This window comes from Perissodus microlepis, chromosome 8 (genome assembly GCF_051167445.1).
Source record: "Perissodus microlepis isolate ML-2025 ecotype Zambia chromosome 8, ASM5116744v1, whole genome shotgun sequence".
NCBI classification, from domain to species: Eukaryota; Metazoa; Chordata; class Actinopteri; order Cichliformes; family Cichlidae; genus Perissodus; species Perissodus microlepis.
Window position 1 is genome coordinate 23,825,022 of NC_140468.1, and position 13,951 is coordinate 23,838,972.

A 13,951-nucleotide genomic window follows, 5' to 3' on the forward strand; every position below is an offset into this window, starting at 1 on the left:
TTTTGGATGATTAGCGTGATGAATAAGCGGCGCATTATAATGAGTTACATGGGACAGGATGGCGTGATGGAGCATTGAAAATAAAAGTGAGGGATAATTGGTCTTGCCTGAGTGACAGCATTTTTTTGTTTGTAGTATTCAAGAATACATTAAAGGCTCTCCTCTATGTCTCTGGTAATCTCTTTTTAAGAACGTCTTGCTTACACTTTTTTGCCTGCTTTGCTTTCCAGTCACAGTTTCTTTCTAAACAGTTAATTTTGTCTTTTCTATCACTGCTTTGTTGATTTGTTTTCAAAAGGATGATTAGAAAATAAGCAAAGTATGACATAAAGCTTTTGATAGTGCTCAGTTTAGTTAAAAGATAAACCTAAGGAGGGGTACTAAGAAATGGGAATAATGGATTTGTGAGCTATTTTGAGCTCAAATTCAGCTTTTCTCATGTTATGTAGTTCTTTTTTTACCTGGTAAGTCACCATGGTAACTTATGCTGAACAGTAACCTGGTGAGGTATTCTAAAAGTGGCCCTAAGTCCCAGTTTTTTACTGATTCCATGTTTTAAATATTAAATAAATTATTTAAATATAGATTCTCTGCTGTTAGGATACACTTTATATGTGCAACTTTTAATCTGTACCTTAATAACATCATGCCAGCAGTGCAAATTATGCATTACATTTTCACTGGAATTTGCATGTATTCAGTTGATGATGCAGAAAATATAGAAATGTTTTCATAGTTGGTCCTAATCTGGTGCTACATCTGTAACTGTTCAGTCAAAGAAATTAATTTTACTTTGATTTGTTGGCAAAGGGATTTCCATGTCTCCCTTATCAGGTTATGGGACAGAAACCTTTATTATTTTAAAGCATCCAGTTTAAAGTTTGAAAGCTCCAATGTGCAGCAGAGAAATAAACAGGATTTATTTTTGGAATTAAAATAATAATCTGTTGGTTATCTGACCACTCTGAGTGCTAAAACTCAAGATTAATGATTTCCTATAGCATTCATTTTCAGTCTTGACATCAACAATCTTGCATTGTTATGTTGGACTTTTATCATCATCCTGTGATAAAACGTCTAGAGTAGGTGGCGCTCATAGGGATCATTTTGTATGAGCATGCACATAGCCAGCTTAGAGCTAAATGTGCACTGATTGGTAGTTAGCGCAACAAAATACATACTTAATCATGGTAGCTGTTATGCTTAACCCCTAAACGACTTGATGGCAGCTGAACAAACGTCAACTAGTTTTAACTGCAGCAAAATTAGAGTTTTACTTCGAATGGGAGTTTAAGTCCAGTTGGTAGCGTTTCTCTATGTTTTAGGGAATCACCATGTTTCAACAATCTGTAAGGTACATCAGCTGGAGCCTTTGGTAGCCTACTTCTGGGGACACGTCAGTCATGCCCTTTGTTTTCATCAGGTGAAAATTTTTAATTATTGTTTTCTTCAATTGAATCTTGTAGCTGAAACTTCAAAGTAGCTAGCAAAAATGAATTCTCCTCACCTACAAGGTCTTGAATATTCAAACACAATTATATCTGAAAGACATCATAGTACCACATCACCCCAACAGAGCAGTGATGGGGTTAGACTGCTGGCTTATTCTAGGATACTTAAAAGTAGAATGGGAGGCACAGTCTTCAGCTTTCAGGCCCCTCTTCTATGGAACCAGCTCTTAGTTTGGATTCAGGAGACAGACACGATCTCTGCTTTTAATGTTGAGCTTAAAACTTTGGTTTTTGAAAAAGCATATAGTTTGGGTTGGATGAGGTGACCCTGAAATCCTCCCTTAGTTACACTCCAGTAGGCCTGCCAATGTTCCATAATGCACAGTGTTGGAGGTGGGTGAATCAATCCAAATATTGATAGTAATGATCCCACTGCTGATATTAATAGATGTGCTTCAATCCTCTAAGCTTGGTATGTAGTCCATTTTTGGAAAATGAAAAAAACAAACAAACCAAAAAAAAAAAAAACAGAAAAACCTTAAACATCAAAAATGTCTGAACCTTTTTGTGTTGACTGTGACATATATTGTATTTATAGCTTACGGCACAGAAGACATAATTCAATTCATTTTTAAGCCCTGAATCCAAGCTGGCAGCTGGCTCCACATAAGAGGGACCTGGAAGCCTCCGATTCTACTTTTAAATATTGGAAATTGAGAATCACAAGTAAGCCCGCGGTCTGACAGCGAAGTGCTCTATTGAGGTGGCACGGTACTATGAGGTCTTAAAGATAAGATGGAGCCTGATTATTCAAGGCCTTGTATATAAGGAGGAGGATTTTAAACGGGGCCAATGAAGAGAAGCCAGTGTGGGATAAATATACTCTCTTTCGCTGAGGCGTTTAGACTGAAGACAAAGTCGACCCAAAGTCCTTTAGAGGCAGGCACAAATCAGTGATTTAGTGGTCATTAAAATATGTTCAGAATTTGCAAATTGATTGTGATTCATCCCATAAGTCACGACACACTACTCTCCCCTATATAAGCTGCCTTTATAGATTTGATGTATCAGTGTCTGTATTGCCTACTATTTACTTGGTATCAGATTGATACCAACATTTTTAGTATTGAACAGCATTTATTGTGTGTTTTTACATTACACACCCTTTCCCACTGTCTTTCTACAACTCTGTAATTAACCATTAGTTGTTATTGATCTTTGGTTTACTTTCACAATGCGTCGTTTGTCCAGTCTCCCTCCACTCACCTCCAATCAGTCGCAATAATGGCTGTTCCTCTCTGAGCCTGGTTCTGATGAAGGTTTCTTCCTATTAAAAAGGAGTTTTTCCTTCCCACTGTCACCAAGTGCTTGTTTACAGGGCTCTGTGTTCAGTGTTCTGATTGTTGGGGGTTTTCTCTTATTACCTTAGAGTTTTTAACCCACAGTATAAATTGCTTTGAGGCGGTTGTTGTTGTGATTTGGTGCTTTATGAATAAAACTGAATTGCAAAAGAAAACCCCAAACTGTCTTTGGACTGTGCATTGTAAGGCTTGTTTTTTTGTTCTTTTTGTCTGTGTCAATTTACACAAAATGCAGACTTAGTTGGACATTGAACATAGTAGCATCTGTGGTTTATATTATGTCCCCCAGAATGAGTACAAAGGTCAGTAAGGAGGAAAACCCGAGCTGCTGCAGCCGCCCTCATAATGCTGTGTGAATGACTCCACTAATGACACCAAATAGCAATTCAGCAGCAATTTCCCCAATCTGGTGAAAAACAAACAACAGCCATAGAGCTCATTTCCAAAATCAATCTTTGCATTTAATTCAGCGCTTTAGAAGCTTAACAGTAAACAAGAAAAATGTACACTGGTACACATATTTCAGAAGGACAAAAAATATGAATTCTTGATAAATATATTTGGTATTTCTGTTGCTTTAAATAAAGGAACCATATCAAAGTCTGACTTCATGCACACCACGGCACTCACACACACTGAACTCGACTGATAAAAAAAACTTCACGTATTTCCGTGTCTGTTTTAGGCTACTATATTACTGGTGCCGGTAGGCCTGCACAGCTTACATTAAATGTACCATACATAGAAATATTAATGTAGCAAGTAAAAGGCACTCAGAGAAAAGCTTGGACATGCCAGTAAACTCAAAGCAAATTGACCACAACCACGTAAAGCAACTGGATAGTTTCATTCCAAAAACACAACGTTTTTATTTAAAATCAGATCTTTTTACATAACGTAAAAAACCCCTCCATCTTAAAAGTTGTAACTGATTATGTGCTTGATTTTAATTACAAATGTATCCTTGTCTGGGTTGGTTACTTGGGATGAAACAATCACAGTTTGCAATCACTGCAACATAGCTGAAAACACTACAACCACACCGCCAGCTGAAACAAAAAAAACCCAACTGTTGGCTAGTGCCTCAGATAGATGCACACTGTACTGTGTCTCTAAATCTGTCTTACTCAAAATAGAGTGTACATAAACAATATAAATAATCTTTACACTCTGTACAAGGATGTTCGTAAGACACTCACTGTTGGAGGTACATTCAGAAATGAGGCTACACTCTCAGTTAGTACCTACAGCATTTATGATATGTAACTCAGAGGAATACTCGATATAGGAACAGATATGCGTGCACACAGCTGAATGCTTCTACAAAGCGAGGATTATCTTCACTTTTATAAGCCAGCTGTGAAATAAGCCCACGAAACTGGACAGTTGACACGGAGCGGGATGGAGGCAGACGAGGGAGGGGGGGGCGGGGGAACAAATCATTAGTTGTAGCTTTAGTGTGCACACAACCAACATGGTACACATATGCACTTGTACAACTGCTGCTCCGAGTAACTCCATGCAAAAGTTGGAGATGATAATTTTCAGTTAAGTACATTAACAGCTACAGCCGACACAGAGCTGCTGGGTTGTCTGCACTCTTCCTGCTGCTCAGAATCATGAACTACTAAACCTATTGCGTTCAGCTTACTGCTACAGCTTGGCCCTAAGACGGAGAAGGATTTTTGCTATTGTTTTGGCGAAATGAGTGATCTAGTCAAAGCAGAAAATGTTTCACCCCAAAAAAAGAACAATGTTCAGGACAGGTTCTGTGCGATATACACCACCGCGTGGCTCATCTTATCACTGAGGAACAAGGTAAATTTGTTTAAGCCTGTCCTCGGGGATCGAGTAGCTAATATGAAGAGCAGTATAACCCCCTTTCTTTGAGAGTGTAAGAATGGAAGGTATATAAAGGAAAGAATTGATTTCCCCCTCACCGCAACCACCTAAATGCCCAGCAGCGCCGAATTTGCTCGGTTCAGCGGGAGTCGTGGAATAGAGGAATCGGGCCAGCGAGCCTGAAGCTGTTATACACCAGTCTGTATGATATGCATGTAATGCGATTCCTTGACATAGTGTAAAAATATGGACTATATATAAGCGGTGGGCGTAGTCTCACGTCACAAGCAAGGTGTACATGTGACTCAGAAACAAAGGCCTCTGCATGGATCAATCACACGGTTGTCCATGCGTTTTACACTAAACTTTGAAGTTATCCCTACAGTTGGGCTTCTTTATGTCACAGGATCAGATACCCCCTGCTGGTCATGAGAAAAAATGTAAGTTCACAGATTGGCTACGTCCTTCTTTCTTATGATCTATGATAAATCCGAAAGTGCTGACGGAATGCAGGTTTGACCACACCATTACCTCCAAAAAGATTAGCACTTTATGGCGTAGTGATTTCTATTGATCTGACATAACTGGAATTTTTGCCCCTCCGAAACAAATCTTTATTGCAGTAAGCATTTAGGACTGGTGACAGCAGAATGGAATGCAGAGAGAGAGATATGAGGAACACGCTGACTCTGCTATTTTGCTTGTTTAATTTCATATAATGAGCATGCTTTGGGATGAATTCTCGCCTCTTCCTCAGATGCGACCCCTCACTGACTCCCTGGCCCTTTCACCTAATGAGTCGCCGAACCGGAGCCGCGGGAGACAGAGCGTACGTGCCAAAAGGGCAGCTCTGTTGTGGCAAGGGGAAATCATGCTTCATTTACAAGTGCAGTTCTCGTTCAGTAATCCAATAATAAAAATTGTTGTCTCTTTGTAAACTAATTGAATGGGTGGGGGTTGAACTGATGCGCATGGCCACATATGTCAGATCAGATCGCTTGTTTGATACTCTTGCTCTACCGTATCCAGAAAGGCTCGTCTGGTCACTGTTAACTCCCCTGTTCCACACAATCACACCTCTTTTTATCCAGTAACCTGCAGCAGAGGGATTCAGAGGTATTAAGTACTGTAGCTATCCCTGAGGTGCCTATCTCTCATGCATTTCCACAGCACAGCGAGGCCAGCCTTGGAGCAATGATCTGTAATGTGCTTTAGGCTCCGCTTTCATCCAGGTGGATCCATTACTGGACTGAACAGAAGAGTGGAGAGGGAGGGTTTGTATGGAGTGTGCAATGTGTATTCTACCCTGTGTATCTGGTCATGATGATGGTTCCTTTGCTAGAAGGTTTTCTAAAGTTTAAGGTGTTACAAAGTTTACCTGGCAGAAATACTAACAATGACATCCAACTTTTTTCAGTCTTTTCAAGTTCAGGCCCTACAACTTCTTGTCTTTTTCTTTTTTAGTTGCCCTTCTCATTCAAAAAGTCCAACTCCGACTGCTCTGTCCCCTCTGGAATACATCAGCCTGAACAACGCCCTCCATCACAAAGTACCCTGATCAGCAATGAAGAATCCACCTTCTTTCTTTTTCCTCCTCCTCAGTCTGTGGGCCCTCCAGCAGACTGCTGCCACAAGCAACATCACGACGCCGACACACAGCAGCGCCACGGACACTACTTTGGTCTGGAGCAACGTGTTAAAGGTAAACGTCACCCCAGTTCCTGCCATGCCGATCACCAGAGATATCACGCCGAACGGGAACACGCAGCGGTACCAGGACTTCTCTGTCCCGCCTGTAGCTTGGGCGAGCCTCTCCAGCGTTGGGAGAGACTCTGGAGGTTTGGCCGAACACCTTCCGACACTTCCCTCCATCTCCCCTCCTTCGCCACAGCCGTTCAAACCCTGGTTCTCAGAGTCTTGGGGCAAGTTGTTGGCCTCGCTGCTGTGGCCGCAGTCCAGGTCCGGATGAAGGACCGAGGCTGGGGGCTGGCGGCCCGAGGAGCAGCCCATCTCAGAGCTGCCGTCCTTGGGTGACGAAGCACGAAAAGCTGCACGTCGGCAGCGGGGGTCCTCTTTGAGTACGTTTGATGATTGCTGCTGCCTTTTATGATGCTACAGGGGGTTTCTCTGAAGCTGCTTCGAGTGCTGTCAATGACAGAGAGGTTGCTGCTACTGGTCTTGTTGTTGTTGCTCTCAGTACTTAATGCCAGCATGTGCCTGCAACTGGAGACACAGAGAGAAGACCTGAAAATAGAAAGCAGGAGATGGGGGGAAAGAAGAAAAAATAGGGCAAGACAGAGAAGAAAACACAACTACTGAGCAAACATTCCAAGAGGGCTGGAGACATTCACAGGAAAAGGATGGAAAGAAAGGAAAAATAAAGCCAACAGATGAGACAGATCTGCTACAGAGAGGAGGCACTTACCCGGTATTTTCAGTATCCATCAATGAGTGAATGTTTTCAGTGCAGCCTTGTCTCCTGAGCGGCTCGCAGCAGCAGCAGCACCACAGTGTTGTGATGCCGATGTTCATAGGATTATATAATGACAGAGGAGAGGAGGTGGAGCCTGTGGGACGTGGTCAATGAGATGCAAGCATCTGATTGGCTCCCCTGGCAGAGTGATTCAGGGAGGAGGGGCTGAGATGAGGTTAACCGTTCAGCGGTCTCATTCACTGATCTTAATTCATTATTTAGTGTGACATGGAATTTGAGATACCCCTTAAAGGCACTGCAGTTTTTCATTATGGGCAGAATATAAATGACACTGATACAGAAACGAGAAAAAGATGCTGCTTGACAATGAAATCGGACCAACAATTGTAATCGGCATGAATACTATGACACCACATCCCGCAGCTCTGTCCCTGACTTCATTTTCACTGCTGCTGTCACACATGTTATCAGGGTCATGTGAAAATCTCCAGTGTCTCCAGTTGTGTTACAAGACAGTGCAAGATCCCCACCCCAAGGGTGACAGTGGAATATAATTACAGTGAGATAGAAACCTTGTATCTGCAAAATGTCATCTTTTCAGCAAGAAAAGCGGGACTGCTAAAACTGAGATAATTCAGTTTTTAATAGTTTTAATCAAACCCATGAAGGTCACAGAGAAGCAAGACATGTAATTAGTAAAGATTGAACAGCACCCAAATTTGTATTTTTTTTAAACAGCTATTCATAATTCAGAATTGAAGTGAAGACATTTTTTGCTCAAAAGCATGATGGTTAACCTCGTTATGGTCATGTTTGTGTCACATTTCTCCAGCATGTATCTCTTATGCTGTTCAGAAAATGACAGTAGGACACAGGAGCAATGTTCCCTCTAATTTATCATGTGTCTGAGCGAACGCACAAACTCACTGAGCGATCCCTTGGACCACTGTGAGCAACAGCAGACGTGTGCACTGTTGTCACGCCAGCATTGAATCCATCCAAGTTGGTGGTTTATTAAAATAATCAAATTACAGCATTTACATTTATGTTAGACTACTTTTAATTAACTGCTTTAGCCCACTTACAATGAAAATTTTTAAAAATCTTGTTCATAACTTGAACTCCAATTTTGAAAACACGACTCTCTTTCTTTTTTTTAATTTTTTTTTTAATAAAGCTCTGACTTGTATTATGAGTATGAGTCTGTGGTCTGGGAGAGAGTCCTGTAATTCTCTGTCTGCAAAATACAGTATATAATGACCAATGTTGGGCAATTAATTATATAGTTACTTCTTCAAAAAAGTAACTGAGTTATGCAAACAACAACGTTTTTTGCAGCCGTTTACCTAAAAATGCAGCCAAGGTGTTTTTTTAAATAAAAATTTAAAACTATTTACAGAATCAGCTGTTCTGCATCAAATTTGATGCCACACAAATTATTTGTGCAAAATAATAATTTCTGTCCACTATGAGATAAAGGAGAACAACAGCCTGATACAGGCCTGACAACAGGAGATGTATCACTCCTGTAACACCTGTAGCCAGGGCTGGATTGGCCATTGGGCCCACCGGGCATTTGCCCGGTGGGCCGCTCGTGATTTTTCATTTTTATGGGCCGATGGGGTTTTATTTCTTTTCTTTTTTTAACGGTATAAATGAATGGTGGTGGCTTGGCCAGTTGGTCATGATCGACTGGAGGCCGAACTTTAAAGTTGAGGTGAAAAGGAACACGATTTGTCCTGTTCCTCTTCAGATAGAAAGTTGCTAATTCAATCACGAAACTGATCAATGATCAGCTGATCGGCTTTTCTGTCTGCGCCAGAAAGAAGAAACCAGCGGAGGTCGCGCTAAACAACAGCAGCACGTTTAAGCTTGATTGAATTTATTTAATATTACTTTCTAGTATCAGCTGATGTTTGCTGGAGCCACAGCTCCAGGTCATGATATCGGTTTGTATATCTGGTGAGAGGGAAACATGAAGATGAAACCAGGAGATGTCCTTACTGAATCATCAGAGCTGAACAGGTGATGGAGAAACAGGTTTACCTTTGAGGTGACATGACTGAGTTGAAGGGAAGTTATGAACTGTTTCTGAGAGACAAATAACACCAGGATCCTTTTCTATGTAGCTGACAGCTGGTAACTGTGCAGGGGCGGGTCTAGCAAAGTTTTGCCAGGGGGGCAGGTAGGACATTAACAGGGAGAGGGGGGCACAAGGAAATACTTTTCTTTCTTATTCTCATTTAAAATGTCTCGCTTTTAATACATAATTATTTGAATCCTACAACAAAAGTTTTCATCTGATGTAAAATGTATAGAAATCCATTATTGTATTCAGTAAATATTAAGTCTAATATATACCCTAGTAACTTATATTATTCTTTCCTTTGGGAAGATACCATCTGTGCAGTCTGCAATTCTGTTGAAGAAAAATGTTGAATCTATTTAATTACTGGAGAAAAATAATAGATTTCTGTGCATTTGTTTTATACGTGCATTAAATTAAAATCGGTTTTGTCAATTAAGCATCTTGAGGCACAGGGTACGGGAATGGTTCCCTATTTTTTTTTCTTTTCTTTTTTGCTGGGAGTTGGCAAGCCTATTAGTTAGGAATATGTAATTATAAATTAGGTTGTTTTATATTTTTGCCAAGTTCTGTTTAGAATACCAGAATAGGGAGGATGGTGTAGTTTATTATAAAGGTGTGAAATGCACTTCACACACGCACAGTTGTTTGTCGCCAGATGCCACGTTTATTTCTAGTTTTCATTTATTATGATACTCCACAGTCTGACAGCTCCGGTCTCAGCTGATTTCCAGCCTCTCCTCCGCTCCTCTCCCGTCTCACTATAAAAGGGGAAGGAAACCATCATCAGTCCAAACGCCATCAGCTGTTCTCACCTGCGTCTCCAGCACCGCCCTGTTGAGCTCACTGCACCACTCCTCCCCTGCAGCCGCGCCCGGGACCACACCTCCGCCACACAAGGCTTTATGGCAGGGGTGTCAAACTCAAATACACAGTGGGCCAAAATTCAAAACTGGAACAACGTGGCGGGCTAACATTAATATTTATTGAAAAAAAAATCTTCCTCCAGATTTAAGAATGAATCTCTTCTTATGGACTCAAACAAGTTTTGCTGAAAAACTGAATATGGAGCAAGCAAAGCTTAATACTAAACAATATATATATTAGCTGTATAATACCAGTAGCCCAGCTCTAATAATAATTTGGTATGGCTTCGCGGGCCAAATGTAATTAGGCTGCGGGCCAAATTTGGCCCGCGGGCCAGAGTTTGACACCTATGCTTTATGGCTTTTCCTATAATACCATGGTGGGCAAAATGCCCCGGCTGTTTTTTTGTCCCAGTCCAGCCCTGTCTGTAGCACTCAGTAGTCGCCTCATTGTTCTGACACACACAACAAAACTATTGACTACACTACACACTGACTACACAAGATTTGCGCTAAACGTTGAAAATCTCTCACATCTCAAAACAAGGCGTCACTCCTAAAACTTCCCCGTTCCTAAACAACTAAATGCCACGTTGCCATATCATTTTTTGATTGGTCGACATGGTACATTTTTCGACCAATAGGAAAGGGTGGGGTTTTTTGGTTTTGTTTTTGCTCACAGGTGGAGAGTGCTTTTGAGCGTTTTCCTTATAAAACGCCGTTTTTACCGTTTCTTCCCGCAGTAAATATAAACAACGATAGTATTCAGGAAGAAAACCAAACATTGCAGATATTTTTATCACAACTCCGGTTTTACGTGGCCTATCAACACAATTTAAAAAGTGGTTTAAAGTCCACACTTTTTCTGTCAATTGTTCCGTCTGTCCTGCTCACATCTCCAATGGTTGTACACGTTGTCATTAACGTGGCTTCACTCCACATCAGCCACGCTGCTTTGCTAGCTAAAACACTGGTGTCAGCACATAAGGACGCTGTCATAGCCTGTCAACGACGTTGACTAGCTGCGTATATACGAATGTGAATCGCATTATTGGCTGAACTATGGGATAAGGTGGCATCGTTGTAATCCCATACGGAGCAGCCAGTCACTTACTGACTAACACTGCAAAACAGAATTATTACCGTGCCAGCAGTGCACAATTGCGCACGCGCGCAGCTCAGAGGAACATTGCACGAGAGCCAATTGTTAGCAAGTTTCCCTACGAATAGCTTTTGTTACATAATAGATTGCTACTTTATCAATGTCCGTGTGTGTGTGTGTGTGTGCACTGATCTGTATATTCCATACTTATCTGCTTTCTCAAGGCGCTGAAATGTTCCAATCTGCTGCATCTGCTGTAATTAGCCCTAGCCCAATTTTGGTCGGTATCTTATGGGCACAGTTCCTTTGGAGGCTGATTAACTCTCATTGGGTGAATTTAACTGCAAATTTCCTATTAATAAGGGCCTATAAAAATAGTAAAGAGTCACAGCGTTTAATATTCAAACTGAAACTGGCTGGCTGAATACTGAATCCGTGCTCCCTCACTAACTCATTAATAGGAGTGACGTCAAAAGCATTGAGCTGCACCGCAGGCTGCAGGCCATAGCTGTTTGTCACCATCACTCACCCTGAAATGACACTAAAATAACAAAAATGAGAACAGCAAATGGATGAAATCCCACACTTTCATTCACAAAACAGGCAAAGATGTGTGTGTATGTTTAAAAATCTGGCCTTGAGAGCATGTGCTCCTTGTGTGCCATTTGCGACAAAAAAGCCTGAAGATCCTTGTCACCTTCACAGCCAAACATTTTTAGTTGCAGGAACAACCATTGAGGTGAATAGCATTAATGGTGGCTAAGTTTCTATCAAAGGGTGTTTTATCTTCTTTATCTTCTTGCACACCAGCAAGAAGACTCTGAAAGTAGCATGACAAAACACAGCGCAAGTCATCATTAATGAATGATTATTGGCTCCTGTGTGTTCTTTGCTATGATATGTTGCTTTGTGTCCATGCAGCTCATAGCACTGAGTTAATAAATAGTAAGCAAATAAATAGATCTGGCCAATCAGACCACTGTGCTTGGCAACAAGTGCACTTGCAGCTTAAAACATGTACATCACCTGATTATATAATGCTACGAAAATAGTAAAATGATAATAAAGTTGTGATATAGCTTTAACTCCTGGATCTGCCTGCTGCTGCCTTCGCTTGATGTCAACTTAATTTTTTCCCCAGTGTGTTTTTGTGGGACAAATTTTTGCAAAGACCAATGCTTTTGGTGTGTAATTGCTTTCAATTGTAACTGTTGCTAGCAATGAGCAATTGTTAGTTGTTTAAATATTATTCAAAGTTTGTGAATAGTTTTGCCACATGTAATGATCATAGATAGCTTTCATGAATTAACGCATAATTAGTGCATTTGGTTTTTTTGTGCAATTATTTTAAAAAGAAATGGTCTGATTTCAAAACTGGATGCTCATTGGCTAACAACTTGCGATTGAGAATTCATTAGCCAATGAGCTGACCATGTATAAAAAACTTCTTAGCTTAGATTTATAAAACAGATCATTTTTTATTCAGTAAGACCCAAAATGAGTGACTAACACGAGGAACCCATGAGCTCAGTGTTAACAGAGATCAAGTCAGAAAACAGTTTTTCCGGTACATTTTTATAGGCCTCATAGTGTTGGATTTTTTTTATTGCTTTATTTTGTGTAACAACAGCTATCGCCATCTGGTGGCCATCAGAGAGAAGGCAGGTTTTAAGACGCTTCTGTATTGACTTAATTTTTTACTTTTTTTTACTTTTTATTCTGTGTACGTTTAGCTGATAACTTGGCATTATAAAAAATAAATAAAAATAAAACATCAAAATCAGGAAGGCAGAAGGGAAGGCAGAGACAGAAGGTCAGAGAGACAGGTAAGGAAAAGAATTATCAAAATAAAACAGGAAGATAATGGAAAAGACAAAACAGTGACAAGGCAGCTAGGAAGATAAGAACATTAGGAACATGAAAGTCAAAACAGCTAAAGGCTGAAAAAAGGGTATATATGCAAGGCCCTGTGTTTTCATCATGAAACCCAAAAGTCATTTGTGAAACATTAAAATAAATTATGTTAACAGAAACATCACGGCATGTTACACTCCAATTTTAGACAAGGTGAACAGCTAAACAACTGAACAACAAGGATAAATCATCTTCCAAACAACAACTGATGATAACAGTGTGTGTATATAGCCTCGCCTATTCATTGTGCTTTTTACTAAGGCAGGAAACAGGTATCCTATTTGCCTATTTGTTTGCTTTCTGTTTTTTGTTTCTGTTTTCGTTAGAGAGATAATATCTATCTATCTATCTATAAGCAGACATTTATCTAGCCTGAAGGTAAGGCAACCAAGCTCATAAACAACCCCCAGGTGTTGAAAAAGACAAGAAAACCCATTCTACAACCAAAAAATGAAAAAAAGAAAAATCACCATGTTTAACCTCCTAAGACCCGAACTCTTTCACAACATGCATTTTTAATTTCTCTTTGATATTTGGGCATATTGGGGCCGGATGAATGAAAAAACAAAGAATTACCAGATTTTTTTTAAACCTTATTTTTGTTTTTAAGAAAAATAAGAGCCACATATGAGGATATTTGTTTAAAAGTTTGATAGAACAGAAGCAGTATAATGTCCTCGTAAGTGGATATCAGGCCCACGTAGAGCAAAATTGAGTATTTTAGTCTAAATAACCCAAAATGTGATGTCCACATATGTGGACACAGGGTCCTAGGAGGTTAATGGGCCTGGTCTGATACTTGTTACACCGGATCCCCTCAGACACTGCCAAGTCTGTTTTTGTATCACAGTCAGAGAGAAGCCTTTACGTAGAAAGGTAACCCACTTAATCTGGA

At 40.4% G+C, this 13,951-nt stretch overlaps 1 protein-coding gene across 2 annotated transcripts; it reads right to left on the bottom strand.

The window, feature by feature from the left end:
• Positions 1–3,248: 3,248 nt before the first annotated feature.
• LOC146382050 (transmembrane protein 100-like) lies at positions 3,249–7,184 on the bottom strand. 2 transcript variants are annotated; one of them, XM_084938323.1, is made up of 2 exons: positions 7,080–7,184; positions 3,249–6,877 (listed from the first exon to the last, which is right to left on the bottom strand). In XM_084938323.1, exon 2 carries the CDS (start codon positions 6,662–6,664, stop codon positions 6,197–6,199), a length of 468 nt encoding a protein of 155 aa, XP_084794449.1. In that variant the 5' UTR covers positions 6,665–6,877; positions 7,080–7,184; the 3' UTR covers positions 3,249–6,196. The 2 variants fall into 2 exon arrangements, with proteins under 2 accessions (XP_084794449.1, XP_084794448.1); XM_084938322.1 differs by having other exon boundaries at positions 3,249–6,898; positions 7,080–7,182.
• Positions 7,185–13,951: the final 6,767 nt, after the last annotated feature.

Coding starts and splice junctions, on each gene's coding strand:
- LOC146382050 (XM_084938323.1), bottom strand. CDS start 6,664: ATGGGCTGCTCCTCGGGCCGCCAGCCCCCAGCCTCGGTCCTTCATCCG.